At 31.2% G+C, this 25,006-nt stretch overlaps 1 protein-coding gene across 4 annotated transcripts in view; it reads left to right on the plus strand.

Annotated features, from left to right (window-relative positions):
* AGTPBP1 (ATP/GTP binding carboxypeptidase 1) overlaps window positions 1–25,006 on the plus strand; it is a 207,131-nt gene that overhangs the window by 109,379 nt on the left and 72,746 nt on the right. For all 4 annotated transcript variants that reach the window (XM_051966097.1, XM_051966114.1, XM_051966091.1 and 1 more), the window contains 6 exons: window positions 10,202–10,285; window positions 11,480–11,566; window positions 11,654–11,802; window positions 15,363–15,450; window positions 20,866–21,010; window positions 24,336–24,489. In XM_051966097.1, coding sequence (XP_051822057.1) covers window positions 10,202–10,285; window positions 11,480–11,566; window positions 11,654–11,802; window positions 15,363–15,450; window positions 20,866–21,010; window positions 24,336–24,489 — 707 coding nt within the window. The remainder of the gene's footprint in view (window positions 1–10,201; window positions 10,286–11,479; window positions 11,567–11,653; window positions 11,803–15,362; window positions 15,451–20,865; window positions 21,011–24,335; window positions 24,490–25,006) is intronic.

Here is a 25,006-nt window from a genome sequence, read left to right on the forward strand (position 1 = left end):
AGAAAATTACTTAAGAATGAAGTTATTAGCATTTTTGGCCTAACAAATGCAAGCACATTCTGAAATTTAATTTTTAGTGTTTAAAAAAGTTAAATATTTATTATTATGATGACATTTAGAAGAAACTGAAAACTGGTCAGTTCAAAAATATCTTCATACTGTCATTAAATTTCAAAATGTTAAAATTTATTGCTTGACCAGTTTTTTGACAGATTAAATTCCTTAAAAGGTTACTATTTCTGTTCTGTTGTCTCTTAGATTTATTAGGGATGCAAGTTGAAAATAAAATCTCAAATGAAACACTAGATACACTATACTAATGTGTTACATTTAAAATTTAAGTTGGAAATTTGCAATAAGAAGAAAATATGAAATGAATCTAAGAAATAACTGTCTAACAACTGTGGGGGTATAACCTGTAATCCTTGCTATAGAGAGGCTGAGGCTAGTGAATTGTTTGATTAGTTGTTAGCTGAGCTAATTCGGTGTCCACATAAAGTCCAGCCCAAGTATGTTGAGCCTCTGAGACCATGGTAGCTCAGGTCAGAGTCTTGGTGCAAATCAGTAGTGGAGTCAGGCACTTCTAATTAATGCAAGATAGGGTAACCTAATCTCTTTCTTCTTCCTGCAAACCCCAAATAAATGAATAAAAACAAAGAAAAGAAATAAAGTGATTTATCTAGTGATGTCAGATGGGTAGTTTTTAAGAGTTTAAAAGGGGAAAGGTTTGTAAATGATTGGTTTAGTGAGACTACAGGTGAGATTTCTTGATAGTCATTTATCATTGAAAATATTAAGCAGTTATTGTTTACAGTGACATTTACTGGTTATTTGGCCACCAGATATTGATTCATATTGAATTCTCAGTCCACTCAAACACTCAGGTCTTTTTTTATATCAGCTATTTTCTAAACATAGCTCTTTCATCTTGTGATGTTGATTTTTTTTTTTTTTTTGTGGTATTCCTGTAAAGTTTTACAATTATTGCTTATTGGATTTCACCATGTTCCTCCCTCCAGTCTGTGAAGATCTTTTTGGATTCTGACTTATCCCACCATTAATGAAATCTTCTAGTTTTGTTACCAGAAAATTTGAAAAACGTTTATACTTTTATCCAAGTTATTAATATTGAAAATGTTAAAACATCATCACTCTAGACATAGGTTTTTGGTGCACTACACTGGATATAAGTCCTTAATCTAGCTATTCAATCAGTGTTGACTGATTCATTATCCATTATCCTGCCCATATCAATGTCATTTTTGTAGGAAAAGTATGAACTAACTTAGCAAATGTTTTAAAATAGAGGTAAAATCTTTTTCTTAATATTTTCCTTTTTTAAGTGTTTTCAGAGCTCTTTCAGAAAAAGAAAATAAGTCTAGTTTGGCAGTCTCTTCTTGATGAAGTAATGTTAGCTTTCTTTGAAAGATTCCCTTTCTAAATGTTCTTTAATCACTTCTTTTTAATAACCAATTCTAGAATTTTCCTAATAATTACAGTCAAGCTCACTGATACATAGTTTCTTATTCTCTTTCCTTTTTGAAGAATAGAACAACTTGTTCTGGCACCTCTTTCATTTTCTTTGAGCCTTCAAATATTGCTGACAATAGTTCAACAATTAAGTTTGCCAGTTCCTTCAGTACCCAAGAATATAGTTCTGGTTGAGGTGACTTCAAGGATAGCTAAGTTCTGTCTGTCTTCTTACTTTATCTTGGGCATTAACTTTCTATTTGTGATTTTTTCCTTCTTATATTGAATGGAAAAGCCATTTTTCTTGACAGAAAAAAGAAGAAAATAATTGAGCAGTTCTGCTTATCTCTCTTTTGTTATTTATATCTTTAGCCATGTCAAGTGATGGTCCTCTAGCCGTTTTTCGATCTTGTTTTTTTTCACCTAATATACTTTTAAAAGCCTCCTTTTTGTTGTCCTTAGCTTTCCTTAATAGGTTCTTTTCAGGATTAGCACTCCTGACATTATTTTTATAGAACTGTGCCATATGCTTACATTCATTCTCTATTATCTATCTCTGCTTCCTTCTTTTGTCATCTATTTTAAAAACTAAAGTTAGTTGCTTAGTTTTTCTCTTTACTGGAATTATTTCATTTGTCTCTTAGGACTCTCTTTCTTGATAGTTTCCCATTCCTCATGGGTTGACTTCTTCTCTAGAACCTGAATGCACGGGATCCCACTTATCTTTCTTCTGAGTCTTTTGAAATCTGCTTTCCCCAAATTTAGTATGAAGACTAACTTATTCCTTACTTTTCTTTCGTCATAATTTACTTATAAGTTTTTCATTGTTATGTCCACTGTAGCAACCCATTCTTGCATTTTAGAATGCAAACTTCCCCTTTTTTTCTTTTTGGAAGGAGAATATTATTGTTAAACTAAGTGAAGAAATTATTATGTCCTCTGCTTTTGATAGAGAGAGGACTCTTTCTGGTTTGGGATAAATAGTTGCCCACCACTATTCAATATGCCCCTGTCATTAAGGGCAACTTGCTATTGTCTTTCAGGTTTACAATCTACTTTCCAAACTCTGCATCTGTTATGTCTTTCAAAGAGTTTAGGTAGTCTGTACTATATTCAGGTGACAAAATAATTTCTGTTCTTCCTTTCATTTATCTTCACTCAAGTATTGTTAACTATTCTTTTCCTCTCTGATTTTTCAATTGAATAAACCTTCTTAATATAGAATATGCCTTCTTAACCTGTTTCCATCTGTTCTCTCCCCCCTTTTCAAATCCTTATTATACATCCTTTTTCTTTTGAATAACTTGTGCCCATTCAGAAGTATCATCCCCACTCATGCATTCATCCCACCAATTCTCATTGAGACCTATAAGATGAAATTTTTTTGTATTAGGATTTCTAGTTCTTCTTGCTTATTGCTTATTACTTTGGGCATTTGAATGTAGAAATTTGAGGCCATAGATTTTATTACCGACTCCTCTCCTGGATTTTGTCATCTTTGAATTTCTAGTATTTAAAATCTTTCCTTTCTTGGAGCTGATCTCTACAGTACCTAGAATGGTGAATATTATACCTCTTATAATTACAGTTGCCAAATGTTAGGCAAATAAATGTTTACCAGACATTCTTCCATCCATGGCTAGTAGTTTGTAATCCCCAGATTAAGCTTTGAAACAACATCTTCTTAGACAGCTGTTTAATTCCTACTTCAGTTTTCCCTTTTTGCCATCCTTGACGTTAATGAGCAACAGTAAGGATAATATAATCTGGTTCCCTTATAATTCTTGAGGTTCTTCCACAGGACTTAGTAATTTTTGGCAGTACTTTTTGGTTTTCTTTTGACTGTATTGTTTGTACTCATTTGAATCTCAAGAAGTGAGTAGTAGTCATTTGTTTTGACTAGAATTGGATAAATGTCCCAGAAAGACACTAAACTCCACTCTTATTTTCATAAGTTTGACATAAGATTAATTAGTCAGTGATCAAATATCATAACTAGTTTCTCTTTCTTCTCATTCTTAACTGAATATAATCTTTCATCTGATTGTTTCTTTATACATTAAAAGGTATAAAGTATCAATTCCTTTCCACAGTATCCAAGTCCTCCCTCTTTGGGAAAAAGCTTCAGATTTGTTTTTTAGCTCAAAGTGTATATTAATCCTTTTCTTTCCTCTCCTTTCCTGTGCGATATTCTTTTGATTTTTTGACTGCTTTGACAAGGGTCTTTTCTTAGTCTGCCACTACAGTTAGTTTTTACCTCCTTACTAAAGACCTGATTTCAATTTTAGTTAGGAATACTTCATTATTTCTGATGACCTGAAATGTGGAGAGTTCCCAAGTCCTTTAACCTTCTCTTCTAGGAGAGAATCCAACCAATGCTTGGAACATGAATGAGTAGCCACTTCAGATAAGCAATTAATTGACTTTGGAATTTTCATGCTTTCTATGTGAATTGAAATTCTCAACCTTGTCTTTTGAATTACTTTTGAACACTTCCCATTTACCTTTTAAGCATCTCACTAAGATTTTTACAATCTTTAATAACATCTTGATAATTTGACATCTAGCTTCAGCTTCCTTTCTTAATTTAAAAAACAACTTGACAGTTACACCTTAACTTTTCCTATAGAAACTAGAAATTGCTTGCTGGATTTTGAAGTGCATGATTCTATGTTTGGGAAGAGTGGAGGAGTTTTTGTTTGGAATAAAGATTCTTTTCTAGCCAGAATCCTGAGCTAGATTTTACCATAACTGTGTTCTATACCTTGTTTCCTCATATGATCCAAAATACGATGTATGTTTTACCAGAATTTCTATTGACCTCTTTACTCAACAATCACAATTTATAGCTATGATTTTTTTCATACTGTCAAATATGAAAACAAATCACTAAAAAATCACAGAGGTGAGGTAACTGCTATTAACTCTGAAAATACCAAAGAGCTTTCACAATTTATCACAAACATAGTTAACTAAGAAATAAAATAAAAACAAAGAGCTAACAGTGGTCATAAGGCAAAAGCTTTTTTATTCTGTTGAAGGAGGGAAACTAGACACATGTGTCAGGACTTCCTGTAAGAGCCCCAGGGCATGTAGGGTAAACCTTGATATATATAGTTCTAAAAGGTAATAATACAATGAGACTAAGACAAAGAATCAGTGTGATGTACCAACAGTGATGAGACTAGGCAAGATTGTCTAGTGATAAAAATTCCGTTCATTGTAGGACTTCATGTCTTGACCTGTTGGTGCTTGCTTGAATTCAGGGATCATCAGTTCTGTAACTTAGTTGGAGCAGAATTTATACAGAGAATGAGCACAATGGATTGTTGTTAGGGTAGACTCAGAGCACAGTTTACTTGTTGGGCCTTAGCTCTGGAAAACAAAGTTATCTCCTAATAGTAAAAAGAGAGGAGTGAAAAGAGAAAGGGGTAGTCTTGTCATGGGGAACCTGACAATACCTAGTTGATTACATAATAGTATCTAAACTCAAGCAGCATCAATCAGTTACTAGTTTCAGCTATGCTGTTTTAAAGGAATAAGTATCTGAGGTGCAATTAATTGCCTTTACTTAGTTTTTATTTCAGCACCTTTTCTATTTAAAGTAGTCAGAGACCTTTCTCTGTGGTATACTCTTACCTTTTAGGTAATATAATATAATATAATAAGTCACTGTGTTGTCAGTAATTTTAAACTCGTGGATTCTTTATAACCTGTGTAGATTATTATTATTTTTTTTTAAAGTAAAGCAAAGCCTCACTTTAAATGTTTCTATGTTTGCATTTAGAGTTGTTGCTTTCTTGTGAGACTTTATATAATAGTAAACTCAAGCTGAGAATTTAAAGCATAGTTCTTTTTATTTTTTCTTAATCAGGAAGGTATTGGGTCTTCTTTTAATCAGGAGGACAAAAGTGTCTACTTTATTTAGTTTTGTTATTCTATTGGTCTCTTTTACTGGAAGCTTATTTAAACTCATTTACAGTAACCTCAGAATTTGCACTGGATAGCTGATGATTCTGTTGGTTTAAGATAATTGACTTCAATTACAGACTGCCTGAGTTAAAGGGACCAATCATTATATAGAATAAAATTTTTTGAACAAAATTTAAAATTTTGAGCATACATGGTTTTATTTTTTGTTACAGTAACATTATGTTTTGAATTTTTGTATTCTTAAAGTGTTATTGTTTGGAAATGTATACTTACTAATGGTAAGAAATATTGTTGGGATAGGTCATTGGTTGTTATTATTCAGTTGCGCTAGTCATTTTTATTTTGTTAGCCAGGAATCTAGGGTAAATCTTCCTCAACCTCTTCTCCCCATCCTCTTCCCCTCCCCCTTCTCCTCTATTTTTCCTCTTCATCTTCCCTCTTGTCTTCCCCATCTCTTCATCTTCCCTTCCTCCTTTTACTCTTTTCTTCCTTGCCTTTCCCTAAATCCTTTTCTTCTTCCTTTTTTTTTTTTTTGCAATCCATTATAGTTTGAACTCTTTCCATCTGCATTTTGCCTATGCTGCCTAACATTGGTCCTAGGCAAATGAGTGTAATGGAGAAAACAGTTTCAATTTTGTCCCTATATTTGATTAATTCTCCTCAACAATATTCTGACACTTTTATGGTTAAAACATAATAAGACATAAAATGACAAAAAATGATATTTTGGAGGAGTATCTTTTATCTATTGAAAATCTTAAATCTGTTTAAATGGGTTTTAAAAAGTTATGTTTTGATATAACTCAGATTTCATAACAAGTTCTTGTCAGAAGGCACTTGTATCCAGAACAGGTTAATCGTGTCTGATTGATAAATAGGAATAAGTGAGTGTAAGGGTAAATGCATGATAGAAGGGAGCAGGTATAGATCTCAAAAAGAGTGAAAGTGAAGATAGCAAGTTTTAGATGTAGAAAGGTTTTTCTGATTGTTCAAAAGCAATCATTGGGTTTAACAGACCATCACCATCAGGCTGCTATATAACTTTTCTTTCTTTTCCTGTTTCTGCAGCCTGCAAGGAAGCATGGGCTGAGATCAGGGAACTTGGAAGGGCAAACTGGGGCCTTTCAGTCAATCAATCAACAAATGATTATTGAGCGCCTGCTATGTGTGTGGCACTGTACCCTTAGGCACTGTGGGGGATACAAAGAAAGAAAGGTAGGTTGATGCCAGATTGTGGAAGGCTCTGAATGCCAGGCTAAGGAGTTTGGACTTTATAGTAAGTGGGAAACTATTGAAGTGTTTTTGAGTAGGGGAGTAACATAATGAAAGTTGTGTTTTAGGAAGAATGCTTGCAAAATAGATTGGAGTGAGGAGAAAGTGGAAGCAGAGATATCAGTTAGGTGTCAGTTAAGGAAGATCTTATAAGGTGTGGTAACAAGTGCCTAAACTACTGTTGTGGCAGGGGAACAAGAAAGGAAGGATTGGATATTAAAAAAATAGTAAGAAGAAGAAATGATAGAAATAGATGACTAATTAGATAATGGGAGTGGTGGGTAGTGAGCTGGAGAGGAGAATCAAAATGAATCTGAGTGTGTGAGCCTGGGTTGATAGACACAGTGTTACTAAATGACAGAAATATACACCTAGGAGATTGTGAAAAAGATAGGGAATTTGATTTTGATACTTTTAGTTTGAGGTGACTTGCTATACAAATAGAAATATCTAGTAGTTAATTGGGGATAGAAGAATGTTACTCAAGAGTTAAAAGTCACATCTGGGAAAAGATATTTGGAAGTCTTGTATTTAAGGATGATAGTCAAAGTAATACTAGTAGATGAGATCTCCATGGAAAAGAATGTAGAGAGAAAAGAACAGAGGGCCCAGAGTTTGGACAACTTTCACATTTAGGAGTTGAGAGAAGGAGGAAGAGAAGTCAGCAATTAAAATAAAGAAGGAAGTGAGGTAGGGAGAACCAGGATAGTGATAGTTTAATGGAAACAGAAAGGGTAAAGTGTTTGAAGGCGTAGTTGATCAATCCTGAAAAATGACGACAGAACCACCAAGAAAAGGTCATTACCTTATAAGAGTATGATTTTAAAAGAGTGGAAGGTATCAAGTTAGGTTGCTATTTTCCTGACAAGTTGTAATTAGGCAATTGCTCCTTACTATGAATGTAGGTCTAAATCAGTTTCACAAATTGAATTGAGGTGCTGAGTATACAAAGCTAATTATGCCACAGGCCCTATCCTTAAGAAGCTTAGCATGTATTAAAGCTCTGGAGGGATTATAAGTTCCCAAAAACCTATGATAAAAGAGAAGGAGAAAAGTTTTTAAAAAGACATCTAGTTAAAGGACTGTGGTAAATTTGAAGGAGAGATTTTATCTGAGGGTGAAGAGCCAGATCAGGTAGTCATGGAAGGAAGGCTTCTTCTGAAAGGTGGCAATTGAGTTAAGCCATGATGAATGGAAGTAACAAAGTCCTCAAAGGGCTTTTTACAAAAAATTGGCAAGGTTTGGGTTTATTAAAAAGAAGAATTCTTGTAAAGCTTGGAGGGAAAAAAAAAACAAAGAGCTAGGTTAAGTAGCATTTGAAAGTAATTATGAATATTGAATGTAATGTACAGATTTGTATTTAGATGTTTGTATTTCCTAGATCCCACTGTAAATTTCATGATGTCTATCAAAGTGAAGTAGTGATGCTGGTTGTTGGTTATGCTTAGTTGTTTAAATAAGGGGTTCTATTATTATTTTAAAAAAATAACCAGAAAAGTCTACTTCTTTATCTTAAACACACCTGTAACTTATCTAATTGTTCATAGGAAAGTTGGTGTAGAGAAAGTATCATTGACTCTGGACTCCCTGGGTTCTTTACCTCAGACTTTGTCTTTGTGACTTGGTCAAATCATTTAATCTTTTTGGGCTGCAATTTCCTCAACTGAAAAACAAAGATTTAGATTAGATGGCCTCAAGGCCTCTAACAATTTGAGAGCTCTGATCTTAATTCTTTTAACCTGGATTCTTGATGGCAGCTTGCCTTAATTTTAGGTAAAGAATTGAGAAGGAAATTATCCCGAGTACTGGCTTTACAAATCCAAACCTGCAAAGTGATGATAAGGGTTACATATTGCTGCCAGATTGTTCCTTACATAATTTTCACGGAAGTCTAAAGTATTTATTAGAAAGTGAAACTCAACAATAATTACATTTAATGGTCTGAGATGCTTTATTTATGTTTTTAACTCATTAACATATGAATTGAGCAAGTAAATCGAATAAATCTAATTTTATTAGTAAGAATGAACCAGAGTGAAGGATTACCAACATAATTGAAAAAATTAAGTTTTGATATATTTGTAAAGAAGTAACTATTTAAAAAGTTAAATACAAAAAAGCCTTTCAAATCAAAAGATGGTCATTAAGATATATAAGAGAATTAGGATGTCCATTGCATTGATTCATAGCTAAACTATAGGTGGAGCAATGTTATATTAAATCATATATAGCTTATATTTTATAAACTAGATATGTGAGAAACTATAGTTTCGGACTGAGAATAAGGGAATTACTCTTTTTGATCACTGAATAAATCACCTAGTCTCAGTTTCTCTGTCTATACAATGAAGGAATGGAGTAGTTAATTTAGACTTACAGCATTCAGTTTATCTGAATGTTAGGGATAAAGAGCTTACTCTGTTTTACTTTGATCCTTGTGCTGAATTTTAAATGTTAGATTTTAATATAACTAAAATTATAGCCATTAAGATTAGTACTAATTAAGAGTAACTTTAAATACTTGAAAGCTTTTTTCTTGTAGCTAAACCATAGCACAACTCACCCAATATTGTTGGAAAATGAAGTATTCCAAATTTTTTTAGATAACTGAAGTTCTACCATGTGAAGTGCAGAAACCTATTATTTATTTTAATGTCTTAAAATGAAATATTTTCTTTCACTCTTTAAATTCAGGGAGATGAAAAGAGAACTAGCCCTGGAAAGCTTTGCGTTTGAATTCCAGCTTTAGCACTTTATTTGTGGTGTGACCTCTAGGAAGTCTTGTAACTTCTCAGCCTCAGTTTTCTCATTTGAAAATTAGAAAACAAAAATTATGACAAAAGCACTTTCTGAATAATAATAAATCATTATGTAAATGTGAATCTTTATTCTGAACATAATTAAACTTTTACTTTTTAGTCAGGATTATCATTAATAAAATCAGCTTTTATTTTCTACTGTCTTAATGGTGCCCTAAGAATTAACTGACGGTCTCTAGGGCTGGTTGCCTTTATCCAAAAATGCTCAATACTACCAAACTTTTTCTAGATTCCCTTTTTCTAAGCTTTTGTCAGCTTTTTTGTTATTGTTGTAAATGTCCTTGATGCTTTAATCTGCCACTTTATTTTGTACAAAATTATCTGGGTAAAGACCTGTATGTGATGCTCTGCCTTTTTTATGGAATAAAGTACCCAAGCTTTATTACATCTAGATGCTCAAAATTCCTTTTTACTTGATTAAAGTCTCATTTGAAGATAAGTGGTATGTTTCTGTAATTAATGCCTCTTTAAATATTTTAGTGTTTAAGTAACTTCTATTGATTATTTGCATAAGTGATTTTACAGTTAAGGTATACTATTAAGATGTGCCCCCAAAATGCATTTGAAGACATTTTCTTTTAAAGACATTTTGTCTTCAACCTTTCAGTATGGGATTTTTCTTTAAGCCCCAAAGTCAGTTTGGAGAAAGCAATATGTTGACATTTGTAAGTCCTGGTTCCAATCAGATTTCTCTTTTGTATTAATAGGACAAAAATTGCTCAGGATATTGAGAGACTAATTCATCAAAGTGATATCATAGACAAAGTTATGTATGACCTGGATAATCCAAAGTAAGTATGTGAATTTAGAAATTCTTCGTTGCTTTTCATTTTGTTGCTTTTTAATTTTTATCATCAAAATTTAACATTGTAGTTTTAAAAGATAAGAATATATATCTACTATATATTGGACTAAACATTATTGTGTTCCTATATATATTCATGGATAATTGAGTATTGATTATAGTGGTGATTCTTGGTAATTTGGTGAAATGTGATTATATGCTATTCTTCTGCTGTTTTCTCTTAGCTACATATTTTTAACTAGTAATAGTCCAGTAATTAGAGCTATACCAAATTGCTACTTGTACAGTGATTATTACTATTAAATAACATTAGTAAATTTAAGGATCTGAATAATAAGTAAAACAAATTAAATATTTTAAGTATGAAAATTGAGGGTGTTGGAGTTTGTTTTTATTTTTGCTATTCAGAGCCATTGCTTCCTTGGAATGAAAAGGTGACAAGTCTTAAATGATAAATTCTTTTTCCTCTCTTTTGGTTTATGAGAAAACTCCTGTATAAACTTCTGCAGCCACTATTCCTTGGATCCGAATATGTTAAAATATGTATAATATATATGCATATATGTTGCATATGTTTTGTCTTGTGTATTTGTGAAAACATTTTTGATTAAAATGGATACATATGCACAAGCATGTATGTTATTATATATATATTATATATTTATAGTTCAATTTGACTAACATTTATTATATACCTACTGTGTATGAGGAACTGTGCTAGGTACTAAGGATATTATAAACATGTATATGGGTATATTTGTATATATGCATGGGGATATATCCATAGGAAAGGAATAAATACTGTATTAACTGTATTAACACATTCTATAAGTAAGGTTAATTTTTAAAAATTGCATTTCAGTTTATTTATTAGATATCAATGGAATAGCATATGTTTGATTTATGTTTTGACCTAAAGATCAGTTTTTGAATGGTAGCAGTTCTTTATTAGATTAAAAAGTCTTATTTAAACTAATAAATTAGTTGTCCCTCACTTAAACTGCAGATAGAATGCTCATTAATATATTTGTCTTGTGTTACAGATGTTAGCCTATTTTTTCCCCTCTGATATGTCTATAAAAGTTAAAAAAGAGATGGTTCTTTAAAAATAAAACATTTATTTTTTATCTGTATAAATTGATTTTTCATATGTTCATATTTCATATTTTATCTTTTAAAGTTACGCTATACCAGAAGAAGGAGAAAGTTTGAAATTTAATTCCAGATTTGAATCTGGAAATCTACGGAAAGTTATTCAAATAAGAAAGTAAGTCTTTTTCTAATTCCTCATTTAATATATACCCAGGAATTTTTCCTATTTTCAACAGATTTATTTTTCTTTGTTTATCATCAGAAACGAGTATGATCTTATTCTGAACTCAGATATAAATAGCAATCATTATCATCAGTGGTTTTACTTTGAAGTCAGTGGAATGCGGACAGGTATTGGTTATCGATTTAATATCATCAACTGTGAAAAATCCAACAGTCAGTTTAATTATGGTAAGACAGTTTTCTATCCCTTTTATGATGTTTAAATGGATTTTATGCTATTTGTAACAAAGGATGTAATTTTAAAAATTATCACTATCTTTTACAAATCAAGTGTAATGTGTTTATTTAGGATGCTGTTTTTGTCCATAAAATACATCTTTTTAATGTGTAAAATTAGAATTAACATCAATTTTATTATTATTTATGTGAAGGACTCATGATTTCATTTTATTTTATAGGACTTTATAGATTACAGTTTTAAGAACTTGAGTAATATCAATAATAAGAGGCAATACAACACAATAACTAGAGGATAAGACTTGTAATAGATCGACCTTGGTATAAATTCCTCTAGTTAGTCTATAAAATTATTCCCCAAAATAGTATTTTAGAAACCTTTCTTAATTTGATATATTCAATAAGTTCCTTTTGGTATGAATGAAGTTGTAGGTTTAATGAAGTTGTCACGAGGTGGTAGAGTGAAGATTATGTCAGACTTAGAGCCAGGAAGACCTGAGTTCAAATCTTGTTTCAAATACTTTGTAGCTGAGTGACTCTGGGCAAATTCTTTAATGAATATCAGCCTCAGCTTCTTCATCTGTGAAATAGGAATACTAATAGCAGCTACCTCACAAGGTTATATAGATAAAATGAGATAATATATGTAATGCTCTTTGCCAACCTTAAAAGACTATTGAAGTGTTTGCTGAGTAATACTCATTATTTGTGCAAAGCTTTTTGAAATTTATAGTGTATATTGATTCACTGTTCAGATTCAATTCCAGAAAAAAAAAAGCAGGATGATAGCAAAAAATCCAGCTTTCTGAAAGTTCAAGCCTGTTAAAATCTGTAGTATAGAGAACTATGAGCAGCAAAGTGGTTCAGAGGATAAAATGCTAGTCCTGGAGTCAAAAAGACTGAATTAAAATCTAGCCTTAGACTCTTACTAGGTGTGTGATCCTGGGCAAGTCACTTAATCCTGTTTGCCTCAGTTTCTTTATAAATTGAACTGATGGAGGAAATTACAGAACAGTACACTATATTTGCCCCCCCCCAAAAAAACCCAAATAGGGTCATGAAGAGTAAGACATGACTGAAATGATTGAATAATATTGAAAGTAAGTTTCAGCCATTTACTATTGCTTATTACTATTTGCAGTGAAAATTTTTGGGAAAATAACCCAGGTTCAGATTTCCTTCTGCTCCCTGTGTGCTCTTTGATAAGTTATTTCTCCTGTTTGGTCTTTAGTATTCTCCTCTATAACATAATGGGGTTGAACTAAATTTATTCTGAAATTCTTTTTGACATTCAATTACCATCCTTTCATCCTTATCAAGCTCAAAATTGATGATAGTTTTATTTAAGCTTTAAAAGTTTTATATTTGAAAAAGTTAAATAGGCAAGTTTTAAACAATGGTAGTAGCATGTAGCATTATGTTTTATGTTTCTTCTTTTTTTTTTTTGAAAAGGGTATTGATTAAGTTGGCATAATTACAGTTATTTAAATATCTCTCCCTCCTGGGAATATTCTCTCTTAAAAGCACATGCAGAATTCTGGGGAAAGTGTACTCCAATTTAGTGGGGAGGGAACTAACAGTATTATATTTCAAGTAGTATTAATAACTGCTGAAAATAAGTTAAAATTGTAAGGAGATATTTTGAAAATCAGAATATTCATGAGGAGAAAATATTAAAATGCTTTATTATTTGTGAGATTTAAAATATTTTACAAAGAAAATGAGAAGCTAAACTAAGATTATAATTATAGGAAAAAACCTTTAGCAAAATTCATTTTCTTAATTTAATAGTTTTAGAAAGAGATTTTAGAAATAATTTATTTAATATATTTACTTCAGCCAATAAATTTTTTTCTACCAGATTTAAAAATATATTGACAAAGTTTATTTTCCAAAGTTTTGATGGTCATTTTCTGTTTTTTAAAATATTTGCTTTTATTCAAGGAATCTTACTTAAGGAATGTATTAAGATTAATATTTGTACTGTTTTTTTCATCAATTTCTGTTGAAATTAACTTACAAAAATGATATTTTAGATTGTTTAGTGTGATTTCAGTTACAATACTTATCATACAGAAAATTTTTTCTATACATATATATAATAAAAACCACCCAATCAAAGAAATAAAATATATAAAGATTAAAGATTATGAGTTGTATTTTTTTCCAAAAAAATTATTCCTCAAAATTGAATTTTTGGGGCAGCTAGATGGTGCAGTTGATAGTCCAGAAGTTAGGAATACTTGAGTTCAATTCTGACCTCAGATACTTAATATTTACTAACTGTGTGTCCCTGGGCAAATCACTTAACCTTAATTGCCTTGCTCCCTCCAAAAAATTAACCCAAAGATTGAATTTTCTAAAAAAATTCCTATTCATTTCTAGTTAGCTTAGATATATTATTCCTTTTAAAAATAAAACTTTTTTAAAAAAAGAATTAGCAACAATTGAATTAATTTGATTAATCTTTGCCATGTGGACATTTTTATGAGAAAAATATCAAACTCAGTTTTACAGGATGAACCCAGATAATATTTTAAACTAAGCAGATTTAAAAAATCAGCATCTAATAATTTAAAACTTTCATATACTGATAGTTACATTATGAGTAAGTAATATTTTTCTAACAAAATAATTATCTTAGTATGAAATTATTCTTACAATGTTGTGAAATATAATTGAGGGTACATTTCTTTTGAATTCTTTATTTTGAAAAGTGCTAAATGCCACTGAGTGTTTTCATTATTTTAATTCGTTGTAATTTTTAAATTCATTGTTACTTTCTGTCATCATCTAAAACTCCTGCTATGTTTGTATAATTATATACACACATATACATATTTAAATAGTACATATTTACATATATACTACTATACTATGGACATATATACATACACATGTTTTATATATATATATATATATATATTCTTTGGATAATGGTTGGTGCCTTCTGTGCTCCATATTTAGCCAATTACACAAACTGCAAACATCTACTTAATCTCTTATTGCTGAATATGCCATGGCAGCCTATTTTTCTTATCCATCACTACATCTGGAGGCTTCTAATTATGATTCTTTTCAGTATGATTTATTGGCACATCCTTTTCTTTCTTAGATATTTGTGACTCAAAATATTTTTGCTGAATTTCAGCTTGTTTGGTTTGGAATTGGAGAAAACTTTTAAAAAGCTGTGATAAGAATTTGTGATTTGGATATCATCTTGTAATTTTAGAAAGGGCTCATTGACATGATAGTTTTCTATACCATTTATCTTATATTTTGTTAATATATCAAAATAGTTTATTTTAAAAAATAATCTTTTACATATTTACTTTCTTTGAGTTTCTAGCTTCAGAAACATCTTACATATAGCATTTGATAAAAATGTCATGAGATGCTAATAAATATTTAATTTGGTTTTACATAAAATATAAATGTAATTGCCTTATCTTCAATTATTTATATTTTTAAGCTATGGAAATAATGTTTCTTGTCTGTAAATTTTAGTATTTATTTTTCTTAATGTATAGTTTTCCTTTCCTTTTTTGAAGGTATGCAACCCCTTATGTATTCAGTTCAGGAGGCATTACATGCCAGACCATGGTGGATTCGTGTAGGTACTGACATTTGTTATTATAAGTAAGTATTCTAAGAGTGAAATTGTTGAATTAATGTTTTTGTTTACTACCTAATGATAAAAAAAACTGGATTCTCTTTCAACATAAGTGTATAAAAAGAATCTCTATATGTTTTCAAAGGAAGATCTTAGTACTCATTCCTTTTAAGCAACCAAGTTTGTTATTTTTTTCAGTAAGCTTCAGAAGTAAGACCTGAAATGAGAAATTCAAGAAATATTATATAATGCTTTGGTACTATGATGTTATATTTAATTCTTCTTTCTGTGGCATTCATAAATTTATATTTACATTTATTTTGCCTTTTTGTTTTGGAAAGATTTAATATTATTTTTACATTTAAATTATTTTGTCATTCAACAATTGCATCATATTTTAACCTGGGTTCAAATGTTAAGCTTTTATTTTAACCCTGATCCAATTTCTGATACATTTATAGTTATATCTATTTAAGAAATCTTATGGCATTCTTTCTTCTGAATCACTTTTACATTGAATCCTAGCCTTTGTATATTGGCTCGTAATATTAATTGGGTTTATTCCTGAACTTTTTTCTTACCCAGTTTTCTTAAATAGCCTGGCAGCACAGTGGGCAGGGGTGGACTTGTGGGAATCTACAAGAGCTGAACTGACAATTATTGATCGTGTGACATTGGGAAAGTCATTTAGCCTCTCTGAGCCTCTGTTTTCTCATTTCTAAAATAAGGAGTTTGTAGACTTAGGAGTCTCTCTGCCAAGACAAACTCGGGAACTACAGGAGCACAGTTTTAAAACATTTTTCACACAAATAATGGATATAAACAATTGGAATAATATTAGTTGATTTTGGATAGGCCAAGCCAATATAATAAAAAATGACTCCTACCTAAAGTACTTATTTAGTGCTGTGCCAATCAAATTATCAAGTAATTATCTGATAGAGCTAAAAAAAAAAATTAACAAAATTCATTTGGAAGAACAAAAGGTCAATAATACCAAAGAAAAAATGCAAAGGAGAGTAACCTAGCAAACTAGATCTCAAACTATGTTATAAAGCAGTAATCATTAAAAGTATTTGGTACTGGCTAAGAAATAGAATGTTGGATCAGTGGATTAGACTTGACACCCAAGATACAGTCAATGACCATAATGACCTAAAGCAGGGGTCCTCAAACTGTGGCTGCAGCCAGATGTGTCTGCTAAGGACGTTTATCCCCCTCACCCAGGGCTATGAAGTTTCTTTATTTAAAGGCCCACAAAACAAAGTTTTTGTTTTTACTATAGTCCAGCCCTCCAACAATCTGAGGGACAGTGAACTGGCCCCCTATTTAAAAAGTTTGAGGACCCCTGACCTAGAGTCTGATAAACCCAAAGACCCCACCTTCTGGGAACTCATTATTTCACAAAAACTGCTGAGAAACTGGAAAACAATTGGGTACAAACTCAGTATAGAGCAGCCCTCACACTGTATACCAAGATAAGGTTAGAACGAATGCATGATTTAGATAAAGGGTGACATCATGATCAAATTTAGAAGAGCAAGGAATAGTCTACTCATCACTTCTGTGGGAGAAGGAGGTAGAAGAATTCATGACCAAACAAGAGAGAGAACATTACAAAATAGATAATTTTGATGATATTAAATCAAAAATCTTTTGTATAGACAAATCCAGTGCAACCAAGATTAGAAGAAAAGCAAAACCCTGGGAAATAATCTTTACAACAAGTGTCTCTGATAGAGGGCTCATTTCTCAAATATATTGAAAATAGAGTAAAATTTATAATAATACAAACCATTTCCCAATTGATAAAATGGTCAAAGGATATGAATAGGCAGTTTTTAGATGAAGAAATCAAAGCTGTTTATAGGCACATGAAGAAATGCTCTAAATCAGTTTGATTAGAAAAATGCAAATTAAAACAACTCTGAGATATCACTTCACATCTGTCAGATTGTTTAATATGACAAAAAAAGAAGATAATAAATGTTGGCGAGAATATGGGAAAATTGGGACACTATTGTATTGTTGGTGTGATTGTGAACTGATCCAACTGTTTAGATGCAATTTGGAATTATCCCTGAAAGGCAACTAACTGCATACTCTTTGATTCAGCAATACCACTGCTAGGCATCTCTCTCTCTCTTTTTTTTAAAAATCTCTTTGGGATACAGATCTAGTATGCATGGTTTTATATATCTTTGGGCATAATTTTATTTGTTTTCCAGAATGGTTAGATCAGTTTATAACTCCACCAACAGAGCTTCAGTGTCCCAATTTTCTTATATCTTCTCCAACATTTTTTATATTTCTTTTCTGTCATGTTATATTTAATAAATGTGAGGTGAAACCTCAGAGTTATTTTCATTTGCATTTTTGTAATCAAGAATGATTTAGAGCATATTTTCATATGACTAGAGATAATTCTGATTTCTTCTTCTTAAAACTCCCTGTTCATATCCTTTGATCATTTATCAATTGGAGAATGACTTGTATTTTTATAAATTTCATCCAGTTCTCTATATATTTGTGAATTGAGGCCTCTATCAGAGAAATTTGCTGCAATTTTTTTTTTTTTTCACAATTAGGATTACTGTGTATTTCCCTCCATTTTATTTTCCCTTTGTTTATCTCTCTCTCTCTCTTTCTCACCCTGTTCCTCCTCAAAAGTGTTTTGCTTATGACCTATACTTTTTTTAGTCTGCCTTACACTCAATCACTTCCCTCCTTCTCTTTTCTTTCCCTGTAGGGTAAGATAGATTTCTATACCCAACTGATGCTGTATGTTATTTTATACTCTTTGAGTCAATTCTGATGAGAGGAAGGTTTGAGTGTTGAATGCCTTGTCCCTCCTCCCCATCTTCTCCTGTACCATATAAGCTCTTTTGTGCCTTCTTTGTGTGAAATTATTACCTTATTCTGCCTTTACTTTTCTTCTTCTCCCAGTGCATCCCTTTTTCTACCCTCTTAACTTCATTTTTTAGATATCATCCCATCATAGTCAACCCAAACCCATGCCCTCTATATATACTCTTTCTAATTGATATAATGATAAAGTTTTTTAGTAGTTACAAGTATCATCTTCCTATGTAGGAATGCAAACATTTTAACCTTATTGAATCGCTTAAGATTTTTCTTTTTCTGCTTACCTTTTTCTGCTTCTTTTGAGTCTTTTATTTGAAAATCAAATTTTCTATCCAGCTCTTGAAAAGTCACCCATTTCCTTAAATGTCCATTTCCTCCCAAAGAGTTATACTCATTTTTAGGTGATTTTTGTTGTAATGCTAGCTTCTTTGCCTTCTAAAATATCATAATCTAAGTCCTTTGATCCTTCAGTGTAGAAGCTGCTAAATCTTATGTTATCATGACTGTGGCTCCATGATATTTAATTTGTTTCTTTCTGGTTGCTTGTAATATTTTCTTCTTGACCTGGGAGTTCTCAAATTTGGTTATAGTATTCCTGGGAGTTTTCATTTTAGGATCTTTGTGATGGCTCAATACTGTAGTCCACAAATTAAATTGGTGAAGTACTGTGAAGAGCAGGAAGAAGGTGAAAAAAAATTACTTCATACTAGACTTGGAATAGGATATTTGTACACTTGTAGGCAGGGTTTGAAAATTGTGTCCCAATTTCCTTTGAAAAGTACATCCCCTACTGGTTACATCTGTCAGCAGATTTGAGAGCCCTTGATGTTAACACATGGGACAAGACTTGTCACAAAGTATTTATCTTTTTGTCCTGGAAGATGAAATTTTTCTATCATTAAAAAACTCACATTTGTAAAATAAATTAAAGAGTGGTCTTCCTTGTTACTTGGCACTTACCACCTCGATGCCTCCTATTTTGATGGCTCTGTCAGATAATAACCTATCCGTGAATTACTTGTAGGTTTGTAGTTATTGTAGGATCATTCTAGATTTAAGTTAGCTAAAGCTTTATTCTATTATATTTACTCAATTACATATTATATTGCTTAACTTTTTCCTGCATCTTGACTCTTTAACAAGCATAATGGTATGAAGGAGAAGGTACTTGACTTGGCCTAAAGAAGACCTGGGTTTATTACATATTGCTTTTGATATTTCCTATCTAGGTGAACATGGGCAAGTCAGTAAATCTCTTTGAGCCTCAGTTTTCTTGTTTGTAAAATAAAGGCTTAGACTAGATTGATTATGACATTATGATTCCTCTCAATGTAAACTTCAGGGGAACAGAGACTACATTATAATTTGTTTCTTAATTTAAACACGATTTGTTACTTAATTTTAACATGATTTAAACATCATCAATAGATCCTTGTTAAATAAATGAAAATTATACATTTGAAATTAACTTGAAATTATTATAGTGATGCTTAAAAGAAATAGTGTTATGGATTTTAAAGATAATAGTAAAATATTTCAGGGATCCATGTTTTCAGTGATATGGGTACTTTATATTAGAGATGTAAAGGAGATGCTAATAATTCTTTTAGTGTTATGGTTGCAAAAGTTCTTTGTCTAGTCTGCCAGCAAGTTTCTCTGACCTTAGCTAAATTTGTCAGTGGTTAATAGACATATATAGTCCATTGCTGGACCACATTTTAGAGTCTTTACACCTTAAGGAGAGTTTTCTTTTCACTTCATTGAGTCATTGGAGTCTAACCTTAATAAAGGAAAGATAATAATGATTAGAACTCACATATACCTTTAAAATCATTTTCCCTCACAATTATCCTACCACATAGTAGAATATAGCTTAATATTTTTTTTCCATTTTCAAGATGAGAAATGTGAATCTCAAAAGTTGTGACCTGCATTTGGTCCCTCAACTATTAAGAACTAGAACTCAATATGATTTCCTGATTCTAAATTTATTGCTGTATTCACTACCTCATGTTGTTATATTTTAGAATATTACAGAAATCATTGCCTCTTATCTTTGTCAGTTTAGAAGCATATAAACGTGCTTTTTAAAAGAAAAGTTAGTTTTGAAATTTTGAAGAATAAATTGTTTTATTATTGTTTTACTTAATAGTATTTTATTTTGTTCCATTTGCTTGTAAAGATCATTTTTAATATTTACCTTTGTAAGATTTTGAGTACCAAATTTGAAAATAAATTGACAAAGATGTTTCAATTGCATTTGGAATCTGGGGAAAAATTTATATCTAGTGGTGAAAGAATAAACACACTTATTAAAAAACATTACTGCTAACATATAAAGATGAAGAAAGCTAGAACAATGCTATATGAAAATGCCTGCCATTACAGTCTAGCAATATTTGATGTGTAAAGACTGTTGTTCTTTGTACTGAATTTTATTTTATTTAAGACAAAGAAACTATTTTTTTCAAATAAGATGACTCCAATGAAGTGGGCTAAGACATTTTGAAATATATTTCAATATATAATTCATTTCAGATCAATGTTATTGACTTTTTGGTGCTTTTCTCTTGCAGAAATCATTTCTCTAGAAGTTCAGTTGCTGCTGGTGGGCAAAAAGGAAAATCCTATTATACGATTACATTCACTGTCACTTTCCCACATAAGGATGACGTTTGCTATTTTGCTTATCATTATCCGTATACATACTCAACTTTACAGGTGAACTAATCTGTGAATTACATTATATTTATTACTAATTATACAAATGACATATAACTCAATATTGGTTTTCTTTTAATTAGTCATTTTAATGAATAAGGAACAAGCCAGAATTGATTATTTGGCAAATAATTGGAGTGGGGGAAGAAAGGGAAAGGAAATAAAGGTGTTAGCAAATAATATAACTATTTCCTTTCTTTCATAGAAAAAAAATCAATATAATCAATATTCTAGCTAGGGAATCAGTATTCTTCATAATTTGATACCAGCTTTTCTTTTCTTTTTCTACTTTTTCTTTTCAGAAACCCTATGCAGGAATTTTTATTGCTCCATTTTATCTTAAACCCATTTCATGCTTTTCTACTTCTATAGATTTGATTATGTTTTTCCTTTTGTGTGGCATACACCCATTTCCTCTTGTCCCCGCTCCAAATTCTGTCTTTTCAATTCTTACCCATTTTTAAGGCTCAAATGTACTTCCATCTCATGAAGTTTTTCTTAATTTATCTCACAAATTAAAATTTCTCTTTTTTGGAACTACTGTGGCTCTTTTCATTGTCACATTCTTCTTTGTATTTAGTTATCTAAGTATATTTATTTCTTCTATACTTTTATGGATCTGTGATCTCATTGATATGTATGCTTCTTCCACTGATATAGATTGCAATCCCTTATGCCTATGCCTCCGGGTAGGATCCATATCTCTGTATTGAGCAGGAGGTCTACTCAACAAATTTGAGCCTTTCACTAGATTTCTTGGCATTTGAAGAGACCAGAAGACCAGTGTAGCACATAAGTGCCCATCTGTTTATTCCTCACTTTTGCTACATGAGTGGCCTATCTTTTTTCTTCTCCTTTTTAAAAAAAAAAATTTCTCTGATAACATTTTTTATGATACTTCTAGTTGTTTGTTTATGAATAGATCAGGTTGGAATTGTTAAATGAGCATCATGTATTGTTTTCGTTTTTATTTTATCATTTTGTATTAATCTTGATTTTTGCTTTAATAAGTCAATGTCCTGAAAATGAGCAGATAGCCAATTTAGAAATGACTTCCTCATAAATAATATTTCTCATTAAATATTAAATTTAATTTATTACATTTATTAAAATATAATGAATTTTACTTTTTATTGTATTTTTGGATGCTCACTATTTCTATTTCTTTTCTCATAGAAAGTATATGTGATATATAGGTAAGACTTCTGTATGGTCTATAAATCTTCTGACTTCTTCTGAATTTCCCAAATTTTTTCATCTCCTCAATTCCTACTTGCCTATCTTTGTATTGAAGTCCTTATGAAGATCAAAATATGTCTGATTTAATTTGCTTTAAAAAATAAAATCTTTCTTAAAATTTCTATTTCTTCATCCTTTAACAGATGTTGACACACAAACCAATCATTTTCTCACTATTATTTTTACAAATGCTCATCATGAGCTTGGATAGCAAGATTACCATACGTCTTATAAAATGATGTTTCTTCTTAACCCTGAATGCAACCTTAAAATGAACTTTGCCAATTCTTTCCTTTTCTTTTCGAAGGAGAAACTGAGAGCCATATTTTCATTTAGCTTCAGCTACCTTTTGACTTATGGTTTCATTTTTAATGAGGTGATCAAGTTAATATGATTCCACTCTTTAATTTATATGTCTACTTCGTCATTGGATAAGATTGGAATCTCACATTGTGTCCCAGCAGCTAAATTTAAGTTTATAGATTCTTTGAAAATCTGTGATTCTTAGCATTTCTGTAGAAACAAGTGAACATTACATAAGCATGAGAATGATTTTGTAGTTTTCTTTGTTTCATTGGTTGCCATGGCCAAAGGATTAATTGCCAAGGGGCTAGTTTACTGGTGTTGAGCCTGATATTCAGAAAATTGACCTTGTCTGTTGCTAGGACTACAAATCTTTTAGAATGTCAGATCCTGCCAAAATTTGTACAGTTAATTCTTCCATAATGCTTCTTTTGAAAATGTGAATTTGTTCCAGTGAGATTCATATATTAGAGAACAATTTGAGCAAATGTGAACTTCATTTTTGCTTATGAATAATCATCTTCAAGAAACTGTTACTCAGCTGAACTGAGCCATGTAGGAAACACAAGATGCATGCATCTCAAACATCTCTGCCAGCTACTTCCATTTAGCATGTATGTTTCTCTACATGGCTGTGTTTTACTATTCTTTGGCATTTGTGAACTTTCCTATATGAAAAAATATTCCTTCAAAATCCCAAATGTCTTAGGATGTCTAAATTACATTTCAAAAATGTCAAGCAATTCCTGTAAAAGAAAAACTTGTAAGTATTGATTAGAAGTTTAAAATAATAAAGTGTTTTAAAAAAATGAGAAAGTATCATAGACAACACTGCAAAAAAAAAAAAGAAAAATCTATCATTTGAAGTATTGTGACCCCATTTCCCTATAAACCCTGTGGCTTTTTTGGTGCAATTTTGCATAATGAGAGAATTTTTAGGACAGTATATGCTGTTATAGTTGAACTAAATGTGCTCTGCTGGCACAGCCATAATTTGGTGTTTCTTGCATGTTATAATGAGGTATCAGATTAGGACTCTGTGTGTACTAACCTCCCTATCTGACTATAAATTCCCCTAAAGCAAAATATTTCATATTTATTGTATTCTGTTTGTGTGACTCTTGATTGACTACTCAAATTTTCAGTGCCCCAGGCAACTCTTTAAGACAATTACTTCCAGAAAAGGTGCCAAACTGCTTTAGTGGAAGTTCTTTATTTTTTACCATGTGCTTCCTACACTAATGAAATTACAAGTCCATTTCTCCCCAAACAAACCAAAACAAACAAAAACCCCTACTTCTACCTTTAGAAATTATTGTGGGTGGAAATGTTGGGCCCAAGTTTATTTCATAGTTACTTTTAAGTTTTAAAATATCTTCATAGTGTTACAAAGCAAAAACTTATATTTCATTAATTTTTGTCTGTTAGCCAGCTGCAGTAATTTTTACTGAGATAGCAAATATCAGATTATGCAACTGATTCGACTGTCAAAGGTATTTGAGGATAAATGGTTTTGTTTCCAGAGTAGAATGGTTATGTATGTTGAACATGACTTGTCTACTGAAAGAATGTTCCGAAGAAAATTGTTTTTAACTTATAAGGAATCGAGGTCCATATTGGTAGACATATGAAATATTAAATTCTCATTTGGACAAATTCTAAAGTTACTGTGTTGCCATCCACCTATAGTGATATCAAATCCTGAATGCTTTACTTTCTGTATAGCATAAGGGAGATTACAAAGGACTTTATGCTGTGCTTTTCAAATATTTTTGTTATCAAGATGCATCTTCAAAAATTGGAATCATCACACAATCCTCAGCAAATCTATTTTCGACAAGATGTGTTATGTGAAACTCTGTCTGGAAACAGCTGTCCTTTATTGACTATAACTGCTATGCCAGAGTCCAATTATTATGAAAATATCTGTCAATTTAGTAAGTATATAAATTGCTTTATACAAAACACAGATATGTTTCCTGGTTGCCTTGGCTACAGTTTCTCCTTTAGAAATAAAGAAGTAGTAAACTAATTACATTTAAAAGTACAACATGCCTTTATAATGAATGAGAGTTCATTAGGTATTGCTTTTAGTGTTTAATAACTTATATTAAGAAAATTATCAAATATGGTAGCACAGTTGGATGCCTATGTTTACAACTATTCCTTGGCTACATTCAAAATTTTGAAATGTCTCATTTTTATTCTAGATATATATTCTAAATAGATAGAAAGAACATAAAAATGAGACCGCATATATGTATGTATATGTATGTGTGTGTGTATATATATATATATATATATATATATATATATATATATAAATACACACACACACACACATATAGCCTATATGATCTGTGGGGTGTGTGTGTGTGTGTGTGTGTAAAAGAGGAGAATCTACATAGGAAAAACACTAATCCTGGAGGAAGAGGCCCTGAGATTAAACAACCC

Source organism: Antechinus flavipes, chromosome 1 (assembly GCF_016432865.1).
Source record: "Antechinus flavipes isolate AdamAnt ecotype Samford, QLD, Australia chromosome 1, AdamAnt_v2, whole genome shotgun sequence".
Taxonomy (NCBI): Eukaryota; Metazoa; Chordata; class Mammalia; order Dasyuromorphia; family Dasyuridae; genus Antechinus; species Antechinus flavipes.